This window comes from Hermetia illucens, chromosome 2 (assembly GCF_905115235.1).
Source record: "Hermetia illucens chromosome 2, iHerIll2.2.curated.20191125, whole genome shotgun sequence".
In the NCBI taxonomy this organism is placed as follows: domain Eukaryota; kingdom Metazoa; phylum Arthropoda; class Insecta; order Diptera; family Stratiomyidae; genus Hermetia; species Hermetia illucens.
Genome location: NC_051850.1, coordinates 169,223,908 through 169,239,718, shown reverse-complemented (window position 1 = coordinate 169,239,718; position 15,811 = coordinate 169,223,908). Strand labels below are relative to the sequence as shown.

At 44.0% G+C, this 15,811-nt stretch overlaps 1 protein-coding gene across 8 annotated transcripts in view; it reads left to right on the top strand.

Annotated features, from left to right (window-relative positions):
- LOC119647574 (contactin-associated protein-like 2) overlaps positions 1-15,811 on the top strand; it is a 231,225-nt gene that overhangs the window by 156,067 nt on the left and 59,347 nt on the right. For all 8 annotated transcript variants that reach the window (XM_038048580.1, XM_038048576.1, XM_038048574.1 and 5 more), the window contains 5 exons: positions 2,277-2,491; positions 3,186-3,585; positions 11,456-11,703; positions 11,845-12,270; positions 12,443-12,643. In XM_038048580.1, the coding sequence (XP_037904508.1) occupies positions 2,277-2,491; positions 3,186-3,585; positions 11,456-11,703; positions 11,845-12,270; positions 12,443-12,643 (1,490 nt within the window). The remainder of the gene's footprint in view (positions 1-2,276; positions 2,492-3,185; positions 3,586-11,455; positions 11,704-11,844; positions 12,271-12,442; positions 12,644-15,811) is intronic.

Below are 15,811 nucleotides of genomic sequence, written 5' to 3'. Positions count from 1 at the left end.
TCCCAAAGTTAGTAAAAGACGTCGCCTACATATTCTGTTATTCGTTAACAAACAAAGTAGGCTCAAAATCCTACCGTTGCTCCAAGAGACAGAGTTTGCCAACGGGATAGACGACTTGAAGAAGAGCCACCCGGTCACCAAAAAGTTGCAAAGTCTTCTTCTGCTCATGGAATGCAAATATATCCGATTACCACATCACTCGCGACGGTCATCAGAGTACCTTGCATAGGGGCACTTACACTATTCGAAACTATTTGAAAATGCGGTACTCAATTCTCAACGGCCAAAAGATGATACTTAGCCAGGTATACAGGTCCCCAAAATTTGTAAAATAATTGAACCAACGAAGTAAGCAGTTGATGGTTGGCTTGCCCGCGATCCAAATCTAACCGAGCCCTCCTTCCTGCACTGCGACGAGGATTATTCGGACGCCTTCAGCACACATATCTCGCAGATTCCACCTTCAAATATCTTGGAAGGATATGTTCGCGTCTTCGTTTGTCTGGTCACGAAGGCAGTACATTTGGAATTGGTGAACGATCTTCCCATTGAAGCATTTCTTGCTGTATTTAAGCGGTTTATTGCCAGAATATGACGGTGCTCAGAGACGTACAACAACCATGGAGTCTTGACGGAGTAAAAACCAAACGGAGAAGGAGATGCAGTAAGCAATGTTAGCAGAATCAGAAAGCAACGTCAACCATAAAAAATGGCGTCACATGAAAATTCATACTGCTTGTAACACAACATTTTTTAGGCTGCTGGGAAGCAGCCCAAAAGTTATTAAAACGCCACTTCAAATGCGTATTCAATGAGGCAAACATTGAAATGAGAAATTTACTGCCATGCTCTGCTGGATGACGGTATCCCTGAACTCTGACAGCTTGTTCCGCTCTTCAAGACTCCAGATGACACTGAGATTCTAATATTTGGCCACTTTTAGCTCAACCGCCGATCAATGCTCTCCCGCAAGCTGATCGCATCTACCGCTACCTTTATGAATGATGGCATCAGTTTAAGGCGATTCACAAAACGTTCTGAACGAGGTAGCCTCTGGGGGACAAGGAAATTCCGAATATGAAGCCTGCCCAGTTAGTGCTGATCAAAACAAGAGAAATACTCCCGATGAAGTGACCAGTAACTATCCATCCTCGAAACGACTTCGTAGGTCGATCAGTTATGGTTCGGTATCACGAATATGTGAGGAAGCCGGTCGGAACAGAGAATATATGCTCGCTGCCGGTTGAAATACCAAAGGACCAAAATGTAGGTTCCTCCAAAATAAACCCTTCTAAGCGAAAACATGAGACCAGAATTTCAAAGCAATTTAGCTACAGTCAATCCCAAATCCCAAACCAATCTGACGACAGTCAATTATAACGCCGTGCCAGAAAAAAACCAATGATATTCCCGTATTCTTGGGAACACTGCTAAATCTGATAGCACAAAAGATATCCTTCGGAACAATGTTTGCGCAAAGATAAAGACGACCTACTGCAAAAAATTGACCCGAGGGCGTTTCATATAAATGGTCAAACTTCATCGTGAAACCCGATGATAAGACAAGTGAACTATTCCTGATGCAGTTATGCAAACGAACTTATCGTGGATAAGCCAATTGAAAACTCGAGCATAATTAAATTTTAAGCTAAATAAAACCGTCATTTAATCAACCTTCCCCATATGCCAAAAACCTCCTATACCTGACCAACCAGCTTCAATTTTCTCAAGGTTTTTGCACTCCATGTTAACCACTTTTAAAAATTTTAGTAGCTAGTCAATCATGATTAAATAATAACGATTAACTCAAGTTAATCATTAATCGATAACCGATTAACGTAGACCAACAATTAATCGTGATTAGTATTTTAATCGTTAATCGCTACTCGTTACTCACGACTTTATTTCTAAGTAATTTTCTTCAAAACCCTTGCCCTAGCCAACGTTTTCCTCATAAATCTCATAATCCCTTCCTCAGAGAAAAATCTAATGTACACTGACTGAACGACTGAAAACTTCCATAAAAATGTACAACTTTGAAGCAAAATACATTGTAAAGAAAGGATTTATTTAGTCCAATCTTGAAAGTTTTCCACCCCAAAGATAAATACTGAAATTTCTGCTTCATTTACTAGTCCTTCGCCTCTGCCTACTTTTCCCATAAAAGTGTTATACCCTTTCCCAAAATTTTAATACTATTTCAATACAAATCACTTCACTTCACATCACTTGCCATACACTCTCCATTTATGCTTCCATATTCTTTACACTTTCAGGGGTGCCTGTCCGTGCTCTGTCAACAAAACGTGTGCGGACCCAAATCAATCATGCAACTGCGACGTCAAGGAGAATAAATGGTATACGGATGAAGGCTCCTATAAGGATCCACATAGTTTAGGCGTCACAAATATGTATTTTCTACAGCAAAACGACCTAGAGGAGGATGCTCAGGGCCGTATTACCTTGGGACCACTAGAATGTGTTGAAACGAGTACGTATGTATATGAGTGTGCAGAAATAGATGTTAGTTTTGCGGAGTTTTACCCTCTGGATACAGCATAAACTGGGACTGAATAATTCATTAAGTGGAATAGGTTGTCTTTTGCGTTTCATAGCAGAAACATTGGGAAGGAATTGACAGGAGAGTCTTAGCTTTTAACCGTTCCTAAATCTCCTAAAATACAAATTCGACCTGGTAAAGCAAAATAGGGAGGACACCCTTGTCCCAGTTTCTCTGCTGGCTCAGTCATATTTCTATTGAATGTTTGTCTTTGAGCTAAAGCCAGCAGACGTACGCTTCCAGTGAAAACTATCTCCAAGTACGTATCTAAGGTATTACAGCAATCCAATTTCCTCTCTCTCAAACGACACAACCGTGTTAGTTGTCCTTCCCGAAAAACTCTATAATGTCCATGAATTCCTAAGCGTACTTTGCCTGAATTTTCCCGTCCATTAATTTTATTTCAATGAAAAATTACGTGCGTCTCCTCGTATCCTGAAATTTTGCTTTTACATCGTCCTTTTTTAGCACTGACCGTGCTTTTCAGTATACATCGATTGCCGTTCGCATCCTATCCGCCCGAACATAAATTTCAGGATCAAAATTTAATAATAATTTCCAATTTTTACAACCTATCGAAATTACCCGTTTTCTCATTCTCCCATCTTCATTTTCATTTCGACAGATACCCAAAAATATGTGGTTACGTTCACTACCTCGCAATCCTACATTGAGGTGCCCGGATGGCGAAAGGGTGACATAGCGTTCTCGTTCCGGACGACAGGCGAAAAGGCCATTCTGCTCTTTCAGCCACCCATCCGCCCCTATTATCCATCGTTTATGGTTGCGCTGACCGGCGACTATCAGCTGACATTTAATTTCACCCTTAGCACAGGAACAACTCGCGAACTGGTCATCAACTCAAACCGGAAGCTCAACGGCGGCGAGTGGCATAAAATATGGATCGACTATAATGAATATCACGTTCGGTTCATGATTAATACTGATTACCAAATGGTCGATTTGCTGCCCGAAGAGGAGTTTGGTCCTTTCGAGGGCAGCATGTACATCGGGGGAGCCACAGCGTAAGTATAATATATGTTCGAGTAAAATTTCCTACAGTTGTCCTTGACGATGTGGAACCATCTGAAAGTTCCACTGATACCATAGTTCCTCCTCGTATATCTTCGGAAACGTATGATAGAGAATTTCCACAGGAAGCACCAACACCCCGCATTATTCATATTTTTGGAAATATTTCCAGAGATGGAGGCCAACCAATCGAAATTGGGTCCAGACCCTGCCTGCAAACCATCAGGACTATTGTGCCCACGCTTCACTCCAAACATCCTTGATGCTAATCATATATCAAAGAGTGTAACGGTCCGGTCCTTTCTTCCATCGACAAAGCGATCGATTCCTTCCCAATACACGTCACAGGACACGTTGAGGTTGGTTAGGAACGTTCTGCCGACATAAATCCTGATTCGACTGCAATAAGGACATACCGAAAAATCCATATTAAAAGAATATCGACACTAATTTGATGGACACACATTGTAGTAGTGATTGAAGCCTTTTCAGGATCAATTTCGACGTACGGATTATCCAGAAAGGATTAAAACCGTTCGTGCATGTGGACCAGGAACATGCTATCAGGACGAATTGAATCCAAGCGTATATTGCATTGACGGCATGGAAAAATATGACTTTAATTAAAAACAAGTTATTTGTAGCGGAAATAGCCCGTACAATGATGGAATTGTGGATTTTCCGAGTGAGCGTGGATTTTAGAAGCCATTGTGTTTTAGGAAAGTTAATCAAGTTGTTGTTAAGAGGATTAAATTGTTTTCCTAGGGAATGAAACAGTGGGCGTAGGTGGTACCGGGAAAATCTGATGGAGTAGAAGGCGTTGCGTTATACCGTGATTTGTTCTAGTGGAAAATAGATCCCGGATGAAATATTCATAATCTGGTTGTAACTTTTGTACCGAAAACGGTGTTTGAACTACGTTCACAGATTAGCAGGGAGCAAAGTCACTGAACTCGGTCATTGTAAATGAAGCAGATAGTGGTTCCCTTCCAAAATGACACGTGTAAGGCTACCCAGTGGCTGGAAATAGCTATGAGGTTATCTCTATTTATGGCGGAGAAAACGTTCTCGGAAAACAGAAGAAATATGAAACTATTGATCTTTATATTATATATGGTTGTCATTGTCACATAGCACGTCAGCCACCCCCACGCTTCATCGTTGTTGATTTCCAGAAATATGCTTTGGTTCCCTCCAGCATATAGTCCATAGTTGGAGTTGTCTGTAATCTCCGACTTCTGAGGAGCAGGCCTACGAATATCAGGTCTGTACGTCAAAGTAGTTCCTCGCCTAAACTTTTTTTTGAGTAGGGTAGGTGAGTGCGTTTACACACAGAATGTTGGACTCCTACAAAAATACGCTCCCGGGCTACCAACTAAACACCTCTCTGCCATCAGAGAACTAGCCTGGAACCATTACTTCGGGCTAGCCCTCCCGCTCTCCCAGCTTTGGGAGCCTTCAAGTCAGGGAATCCCTTTCACCAACGGAAGGAGAAGGGCGGAAAGGAGTCGCTAGTTCAGAAAACCCCTTACCATCCGGTCCCTCCGCCAGTTGAGTTCAATCTTCTTCGCAATAAGAAGAGCCCGAACATAATGCGCAACACGATTCCGGCTGGCAGCGCTCTTCAGCATCTCTCTGACAATGTTGTCTGGAGAGACCTCCCCTGTGTCTACATAAAGGTGCTGACGTCCCACCTCTCGCAAAAGAAAACCGCTGTGCAGTGTCGTTCGCCACATCATTGTTTAAAAGATTCGTCACCGACGGGGCGATTCCCAGATAGACCCACCAAAATATTACCTCGGCTCGCTTGTTCCAGGTCACTTGTGATGTTCCGACGGAACTTCTTTAAAGGGCGGCTCAAAGGCTCCTTAAGGCTTGGGGGAGAAATAATAACCACAGCTTTTATTTTATATTTATATATTTTACATATTGATAAGTTCCTTAACTTAATTAATTGCCTCACCACAACGTACTCGGCGCTCGAGCTGCTACTGTACTGCTACCAACTTAACCTTTTACACTGAACCACCTGATACTGCTTCAACTTCTTGTTCGACGCCGAAATATCGGAATTCTCCATGGGGATAAAGACCCTAATGGGGGAAATCGCAGCCAAGCATCACCAGCTCTTAAATATTCGGCCCTTAAGGGAAGTGGTGGAATATGTTTATCGTATTAAGAAAGAGGTCCCTGGGATAGTCCTGCCTGAACTAGAAAAGCCCCAGCGAATATTTGAGGTATATCCGGTGGCAGCTTGGCTGCAAAATGAGCTAGTCACGATAGAGTACCTGATTTCTCTTGCATTTATGCATCGATTTAAGCATGTGGCGGTTATCGCAACCCCTGATGCGAAGAATTTTACCTGGGATCTGGGAGTAGCGGTACCCTTTCGGGTTGTATTTGTGGGGCCAGTGAAGTCCAAGCTCAATCTTGTCGGCTTCTAGAGGCCCCTGTCCACAGAGATTCATAGGCCAGGGGTTGTGGTTCAGCGGACCCCAGTTCTTGGAAGGGGAGCTTCCTCTCACGGCAGTCGTACAAACAGACTCCGAAACGTTGGCTCATGTAAGAGAAATTAGTGCAGATTTCATATTTCGTTTTTCCAGTCGTCCTCGGCTGGTGAGTACCGTGACAAGATGCATTCAAGAGTTGGAAGAGGCTGAGATTGCAGTAATTAGACTCCAGCAGAAGCAGCTCTTCAGAAAATAGATGAAGAGGATTCAGCAAGGGATGGCAGTAGAAAAACACCATTGGCTGTCATCCCTCAACCAATTTATTGAGAAGCCCACGGGCATTCTTCACGTGGGTGGAAAGTTTTAACAGCCACTTATTTCCTTCGAACAGAAACACCTCATAATATTAGGTAAGTCGCACCTGGTCGACCTAATTGTACACCGAGCCTACAGAGTACACCGGTATTGCGGGACCGGACTCACAATGACTATTGTGCGAAGGTTAAAAAGTACATCAGGAGATGTGTTGAATGTCTGAGAATGCGGGGAGAAGCCGTGGTTCCGAAGATGGCTGATCTTCCTTCGGAACGAATTAGACCATCTGCGGTTTGTAAAAACGTTGGTACGAATCTATGCGGGCCGTTTCACATAAGAGCCTCTAATTTACAAACCGCAAAAACCATGAAAGGGTAGGTCAAAGGGTAGTATAGGTCCCAGGGCGAAACGTAGACTGGTACCCACGATGGAGCATAAAACCTGGAGAACGCCTGCTGAACCAACACCAACAGCTCTACTACCAAACCCTATCTCCGCCTGCACGTGGTGACCGCTGGGAGCTCTTTCTTACCGAAAAGCTACAGACAGAGAAGGATGAAGGCGAGTCTCCCGCGCCTAAAAACGGAACAAATAGTACCAACTAGTCCTCCAGGTTGGGGGTTGGGTAGGGCTGACAACCCTACACGCAAAACAACTCGTTACGAAGCCACAACAGAAGCCTCGGTAAAAGGCGACAGGGGACAGGGACATGGAATGGATTGAAAATCTTGATGGACACATCAAGCTGGCAAAGAACTCCAGTTATGAAACACCTCTTTACCTAGGTTGCGTTGATGCCTGAAGCAACTTCATAGAGCAGCTCACCGCTGGATGCTTAAATATCAGACAATTTACAAAATTGATGAAATAGTGACAAAGGATGCTGAGTTGACTACGCTTGGGCGCAGCACGAAAATGCGCATCCTAAGCAGACTTCATCCAAGTAGACTCCAGAGTTCGAAAAAGGAAAGCAAAGAGAAGGAAAAGTAAATAACAAGCGCCGCCGTTAGGAAACTGCCCGCACAAAGGAATGAACCACCAAAAGAAAAGATGAGGAAACGAAGGAGAACTATATCGTCGGCTATGCTCATAAGTCGACGAACGGCAAAACATTTACAGAAGTTCTCAGCGAGATTCACTATAAGATCAAACCCGAAGACTGTTTAGCAAAAGAGTCCTCCGTTGACTGGGAGAGGAGGTGCTTTTTTCTAAGCTTGAGCCTATATGGTACCTTGAAATCCCAAATCTTAGCTGTTTCATAGGAAAGGTGGAAATGGAGGGACCATCAAACGTGAATGTCCAGAGGTAACCAATGGTAGGTATCACTTCTGTGAATGGTCGAGGCCAAAAATTCGCTGTGGTGGGAGTTGCTGAGCAATTCACGAAGAAACTTCTTAACAACGAGGAAAACAAAATTGGACGGGTAGTATGTAAGGTACAAATGCGGATAGACCCCCCCCCCCAGTGTCACAGAAGCTCCAACTATAGGCCCACGTCTACAACCTGCCAGGGTTCTGACTAGAGGACGGCATGCCGTAGATGCAGCCAGGTATGCCATAAAGGACAATTGCGATCTCCGTAGTAATTGTCGTGCGACTGGTGAGAGCGCTGCACATACTACAGGCTCGGGCGGATGTACAGTCTACAGAGCAGCATTTGAACGGGCTAGGACGTGGCTAGCAAGATCCGCATCGTGCTAATTAACATGAATCGAAGTGAAATTTCTCACGAGTTCTATTTCGCTACAAAGGTAAAAGCTAATCTAATGGTAATATGCGAACAGTACGGAAGGAAGAGCCCAACTTCATTGCATCTCAAATTATCGGGTAACGTTGCCATCTGGGTTCCGTACCTCCCTCGACTTCGGGTTCTCCCCCAAGGCCGAATGAATAATTTGTCAGGATTTTGTGTTTGGGGATAACGTTTCTTCTTGCGTTTATCTTTAAGAAAATATTAAACTTGAAGTGGGCGGGTTAATTATCTGACATCGTTTTCGAAGTGGCAAATTCAATGCCCAGTCTCGCCAGATGGAAACGTGTCCTGGAAATGGCTGCGAAAATCGAAATCATAGTTCTAAACACCGGATCCATGCCAACATTTCAGTCCCACGTCATGATGATGAACATAAAGAGATATGTCGATGCTCTTGGAACCGGCAGAGCCGCGCTGGAATGGGTTGGCCTGCCAGCGCCCCCTGTCATAAATTCAGTAGCGAATCTAACAACGAGAGCCTGTGGAAGAAGCGCCATAAGCTCCGCCGTTTAACAAAATGCTTAAACTCCCGTGGGTAGGCGTGGACCTTAATGACAGAGTACAGGAAAGCAAAGCACTAACCGTCGCGAGCCAAATCAGTGAGGTAAATGAGAATCCGTGTTGACTTCGTTATAAACTTTTCACCGGGAAATCGGGGCTCTGTGCAAACCCTGCATACTTAATACCGACTCGATGGGCCACAACGAATAGGGATTATTACCTAAATATATCATACGGGTTAGTGGTAACTGCCTACCTACTGCTAGGCACGTTCAACGCGTACTTCAAGAAAGACATTGTTCCTTACCGCTGCAAAGTGTGTGGGTCAGAGAAAAATAATGATGACGTCAGAGAAAGCACAGGGATCCACCCTAGGATGGACATCTAGAAAGCTTTTTACGTATTCACAAAAAGGATCCAGTTTTCTCCTTTTTGTGAATACGTGCCTCCCTGAGATGAGGGGTACTACTCTTCAACTCACTCTAGATAAAAAACTTCTTTGGAACAAAAATGTAGAGGTAAAGATGAAACAAGCTCTCACAACTTATGGGCTGTGCAGACGGACCTTTACCTGGACATGGGGACTCAGATCTCATGTGGTAATGTGAATATACATTGCCATCATTAGGCCAATATTCTTATATGCATCTATAGTTTGGCGGGTTAAGATGAGACAAAAAGGTTTTCAGCGTAAACTAGCCGCACTGTAAAGAACTGTGTGTCTGGGTATCACTGATGCCATGAGCACGATATCCGGCGCAGCTCTGAATGCACTACTCAATTTGCGATCCCTGGATATATTTATTCAAAGCACTACAATGAAAGCAGCTCATAGACTAGTTCAATTAGATCTATGGGGAAACAATGGATGTAGGGGGCACAGAGCATTGGAAGAGTTACTAGGAGGACTGAATCCAGTTCTTAGAATGCCTTCCGATTCTCGTGTCCCCATACATCTGTTTGGTAGAAGATATGAAGTTACCCTGAAGCATAGAGAGGACTGGGAAGACCCAGAGGAATGCGTGGCGAGATATACGGAAGTCTTCTACACCGATGGCTCAAAAACAGAAGAGGGTTCTGGAGCCGGAGTCTACCTCTCGAATAAAAACGAGAAGTGGGCTTTTCTTTGTGACAATATGCAACGGTTTTTCAAGCCAAAGTTTATACGTTCCTAAGGGCGGCAAACTGGGTGATTGATGAGCGGTTGAAGGGCAGGCGCATCGCAATCTGCAGTGGTAGCCAAGTCCATTGAAGGCGTTGAGTAGTTCTTTGATCACCTCGGAAATCGCTCAGGAATGCAGAAACCGTTTGAACTCTATCTCTAGATTCAATACGGTGGAACTACTCTCGGTACTTGGTCACTGTGGCGTAGAGGGAAATGAAATCTCGGATGCTTTAGCGAAATAGGGGTCAATCTAGCTTTGCTGGGACCAGAAGCAGCAATTGGAGTATCAGTACCATTGGCTAAGTCTATTTTCAAAAACTGGGAAGAAGCTTCCCACAATGACAGTTGGCTGAGCCTAAATGCTGCTCGACACACCAAACTTTTCCTGCCAGAACCGAACATGCGTACTGCAAAGTTTATCCTGTCGAAAAGCAGGAGGACTTGCAGGTATATTGTGGGCATTCTGACAGGCCATAATTCACTAGCTGGGCATATGTTCAGAATAGGAATTACTCAAGATGATGCGTATCCCTCCTGTAATGAGGAAGCGGAATCCACGGTGCATTTCCTATGTGAATGCCCCGCCTATGGACGCATCAGACATCAGATCTTTGGTGGCGATGTTCTCCAGTTGCGATGACTAGCATCGCATCCACTAACGGAAATCCTGCGATAAGTTAACGAATCCGGAATATTCCGTTAGACGGGGGTGGCGAGTACAATGGGCCAACACGGCCTGCGTGCCCAGAAGCTGTAGCTTCTCCCCCACCACACACACACACACAAGCTTCCTCCGATAGTCTGCTAAGACTCGATATGCCAGAAGAGCCAAGGGAATGTATGGTGAAATTGGGAATTTTTAGTCTTACCTGCACAAAACATGGAAGATACTTGTTCTTTCATGGACACCTTTTTCTCTTGTGGAAGGTGGGATGGGATTCGTCAGCAAATTTATGGGGACACAGGCGAGCTCTCTCCAGACAACGTTGTCAGAGAAGTGCTGAGGAGCGCTGATGATGGGGAGGAATGTAGTTGGTATTCTGATGGCATACCATTGGAGGAGTTCACTGCGTAAACGCTTTCACTTACCCTACAGATAAATTCAAAAACACGCATCAGACAATTCAGTTTATTGATCTCCTTTTGATTGGTGTCGAAAAGGCCACAAAACACAGACATAAAAAAGATATCCTAATAGCTTTCCTCATCTGTGATCCACCACATGTTATGGATTTGTGCATTTAAAGCAACTATATTTCCTTGAATTTCCTTGATGATGATGATATTTCCTTGAATTTATCACTTCCTCTACCTCTCTATTCTGAAACTCTACACAGGGATACTATAAACGTTTGATCGTTACCAATTTCAAGGTTATTACACAGCAGGTTTTATCCCACCAATAAACCTTTCCCACGCTACTAAAGTACCTTCAAAGTAACTTAAACACATCCAGAAATCTGAAAATCCTCATACGAATCTACCGAAGGAAGTAATGACATCTCGAAAATTCTTTTCCATTTCAAAACTCTCCGCGAAATAAGCATAAACCTAAATTCAATCCATTCCAACATCCAAAAGGACGAAACTTTGCACAATTTCACGGCTCCTAGAAGCTTTAAATTATCTCATTCAAAATTCAGCTGTTCTAATTCGATGTTCTCAAAATGTGTATTGCAGGGACCTTCTAAAGAAGCAATCCGTTAAGCAAGGACTAATTGGATGTTTCCGCGGTCTCGTCGTCAATGGCGAGATCCTCGACATTTACAGTTACATGTCTGTACATCTTTCAGAAATCATAAAGGACTGTAAGCCATCTTGCGTTCCATCGCCATGCAAAAATGGAGCTCAATGCAAGGAGCTCTGGAGTACATTTCAGTGCGTCTGCAACAACCCTTGGGCACACTTGGGACAATTCTGTGAGACAAGTAAGTACGGATATAACTTTTTACTACTCGGTCTTAACGTTGCTCTGTCTGGTGTCGCATCAACACTTTTATAGCTACGAGTATCTAAGTTCGTCGTCTATGGACCACGCTCAGCACATTTATCCTTTCTTGTCCTTTCAGACATTAACGAAAAGGCATTGACGTTCATTAACCGCGAATCGTATCTAAAGCGTAACTACTTGCGAAACGTAAGCGAACACGAACGCAATATGCTCAAGGATATCCTCCATAAAAATATCCTCATCAACTTGCGAACGTACGATACCGACTCGCTGGTTCTCTATGCAAACGACCACTTCAATAATTTCGTTCATTTGTACATTACGGCCGGGAAGGATGTCGTCTTCCTCTATAATTACGGCGATGAAATTGTCAATTTAACAATCGCGGATGACGAAGTGAAAAGCGGAAAGAGTATTCAGGTGGCGATAATTAGATCCGACATGGCAACAACAATGCACGTCAATGGAAAAAATGTGACAATTGACAGGGGCACGTTACTTTTGGAGGAGTACTCGAACAAGCCATGGCGCAATCCTGACAAAGGTATGGCAGACAATCTCTCACGATAGAGATCCCTAGAATCCCTTCCAGCTAATCTACCGAAAAGGTGCATTACAAGCAACATCCGCATCCATTAAGTCCTTGACAGGGGAAGGATTGAAAACACGGCATACTCCACATATTCATCCTCCTTCCTTGACTTTTTTCATTCCAGAGGTTCTGTCACCCCATCGACCCCCGGCACCTCCCACTGAATACTTCCAATTCAATGTCGGAGGATATGATAAAGCCAACTTATTAAAAACACAAATCGATCATCCAGAGCTCCAGGGATACATAGGATGCGTGAGAGGACTGAAAATAGGAGATAACCTAATCGATTTAGCGGAAATTAATGAAGGAAATATCGCTCACGGTACGTATTAAATTTGCAATTATCAACTTGTGGGGGTGGTGGAAGCTCTTATTTGTTGTACACGCTGAACCATAAATCTCAAGGACATGGGGCAAAAATCCTAGATAAACTGCCTGGCACGTGCTGCATATTTTTTACATGAATCATTCTGTATTTCGTCTTTTCAATACAAAAGGACCTTTCCGATGACACCTGTCTATTGAAGCAGTGAAGTAGTACATTTGTGACTGCAGAGTGATACCGGTTCCAATTTCCAACTGATGACGTAAATAAAGTGTCACATCGTGACTCAGAAAAAAAGTTTCGACAGCCCGGGGAAATTGCTCTCGCAGTGGAAAGTAATTTTTTTCCGTTATTTTTAGCTATGCATGAGTTTAACCTTTAATCACGTTTATTGTTAGCCTGAATTCTTAATTAGATAATGTGGAGACAGTTGGGAAAAGATATGTAGAACTAGACGATGGAATTAATCCAGCAACTTTCAGCCCCTGATTTCTCTGGGATTGAATTTATTTGAAACTTAAATGGAAATCTTCAAAGATTTCCAGGAAGCTGTCGGGAGCAAGAGGATTTGGACCCTTCTTCAACATAGAAAGTGACAACGTTGGCCTGTTGATTGGCTGTGGTGTGATCCGAGCCTCTGACAGTTAAATCACCATTACCTTTGTTCTCAGTGGCGACATCCTCCAGGTTGGTGGAACAGTGCAGAGACAGGCGACACCCTTAAAGCCACCCTTTTCTGGATTAACGCACATAGAAACTCAGAGAAAAATTCCGGTCGATGGACTGGCCAGGCGAAACTCCGCTCTTGATAATCCTTTGCTAAGCAAAACCTGTATTTCACTGGCGATTGTGAAAGATGAATTCTATTCACACTGCTTGCCAATCACTGGCGACAGATGATGAAAGCTGCACACCTGTGCTTACTCACAATAAAACACGAGAAATTTTTTTAGCAGCAGACCATACCCACCAGACTTGACATACAGTACAATTCGCATTGTCAAGCCCCACCATTGAACTGAACTGGCCAAAGTTTCCTGTTGGCTCCACGTTGGCATGTTTTACATCCAGCATGGTCCTTGTATCTCACTAAGTCAATGACAGTTGGTGAAGTAAAGGAGCATTATTATTATTCTGTTAAGGGAAACTCGCACCGCGTCCTTGAAGAACTATTGTGCCCATTTTACTGGTTATAGTGTACCTATTGATCATTGTATTTCAAGCAGGCCTGTAACCGTTAGGAACTTTAGTATGTTCCCCACTTCCAGATGTTTCAGCTTTGCATCTGGTATTAAGTGTTCTCCCAGATATCTCGACCTAATTTGCACAAGTGCCGGACACTGTCCCAGGACGTGCATAGAGGTTTCGTCCTCCTCCTCAAAAAAACCTGCAGGCAGTGTCCGTAGATATCCCTAGCTTCCCTAGGTGATAGTTCTACCGACAATGACCAGTGAGAATTCCCACTATGATTCGGAGGTTCTTTTTGGTGAGGTTTAAGCAATCCTTTGTACGCATGGGTTCGTATCCCCCAATAAGCACCCTGGACTGCTCCATCCCTGGTAGGCCTGCCCAATATAATTTCCTCAACCGTTTCTCTTCGTTTCTTAGATTCATAGCCATGAAACCGTTTCCGATTCCACAGAAGGGTTCTGGCCCGTGTAAAGGCATCCCTGCTCCCTTCTTGGCTAGTTCATCCGTTGCCTCGTTGCCTTCCAACCCAGCATGGCCTGGCACCCAAAGTTTCCAAACCTTGTTGGACGAGCCGAGTGTATTCAGTCTCTCAAGGCATTCCTATACCAGTTTAGAGTTCACCTGGTTGGACCTAAGTGCCTTGATCGCTGCTTGGCTATCGGTGAGGATAGCTATGTTCTGCCCCCTATAGTTCCTTTGCAGATTAAAGAAGGCACATTTGTCTATGGCGTATATTTCCGCCTGGAATATGCTAGGGTACCTGTCCATTGGCTCAAAGTACATTTTCCTTGGACCAATAACACCGACATCCGCTCTCTCTGCTGTGAAGGATCCGTCACTGTACCAAGTAATTAGTTGCTGGTTTAAGCCAGATGTCGCAGCCACGCTTTCCCAGTTTGCCTTGTTACTCCGATGTGTTTCAAACTTCTTATCGAAGTGAAACCTCGTTGTCACGTTATCCCTTGGTATCAGTAATTCAGGATACCGCCTGGAAAGAATATCAATCTTCCTTCGATTTAGGCAGCTCCCCGCCTCACTCATACTACCGGCCATCCTGAATATTGATCTCCTTGCCTGCATCTCTATGTGCAGATGGAGAGTGGTTAATCCCAGAAGGGGATGCCCAAGGATGCCATTGGGCATGTCCTCATTGCCCCACTGATACACACGCAAGCCAGCCTTTGGAGCTTATGTAATTCCCTTGCTTGTGTGCTGAGTTGGGTTCTTTCTGCCCAGATTACTGCTCCATAGGTAATCATTGGCCTTACTAAAGGAGTAACAAAATTTTCAGAGACTTCATTCAAATCGTCTGTCAGTCTGTCTGCCTTTTTAAGGTTTTGTGTAAACCAATCCTCCTGCGATGCTAACATTCTCCTCACCACATTTTCTGGTATCAGTGCTTCACCTAAAATTTCCTAAATAGAAGAACACTTCGCCTTCGTGGACTCCCTCGCAGTTTCGAGAATCGGGCAAATCGAGCAATTTTCATCGGCAATGTCCTCCATGCCCCGTCAGAAACTGGGTGAGATTATAATTAATCTCCCCGTGTTGTCCCCCTAGCTACTCCTTGATGGTAGGAATCAGCCTGTGGGACGACCGACCCTATCTCGAGTGGTTCCTACGCTCCATCTATTTACAGATTTCTCCCTTTCGGTGTTCTTTATTCGCGACAAAGCAGAAACTGACTTCAAATTTTGTGTCCTCGTCATCCCATCTACCAAAATGTCAATTGACATCATTTCCGAGATACCGAATGCAGCTTCATCTGAGACGGCTCTGAAAGCAGAACACATCCTTAAGGCTTTCTTCCTATAGACCGCACTCAATTTATCAGCATTATGTACTCCAAATAGGGGTCGCATAAAGCAAGTTCGAGCTCACCACCCTGGCAATAAGTAGCCTACAAGTATACGATGACCCTTCCAAGTTCGGCATACTCGCGATATGACCAATGCTACACAGCCGGCGTAATTC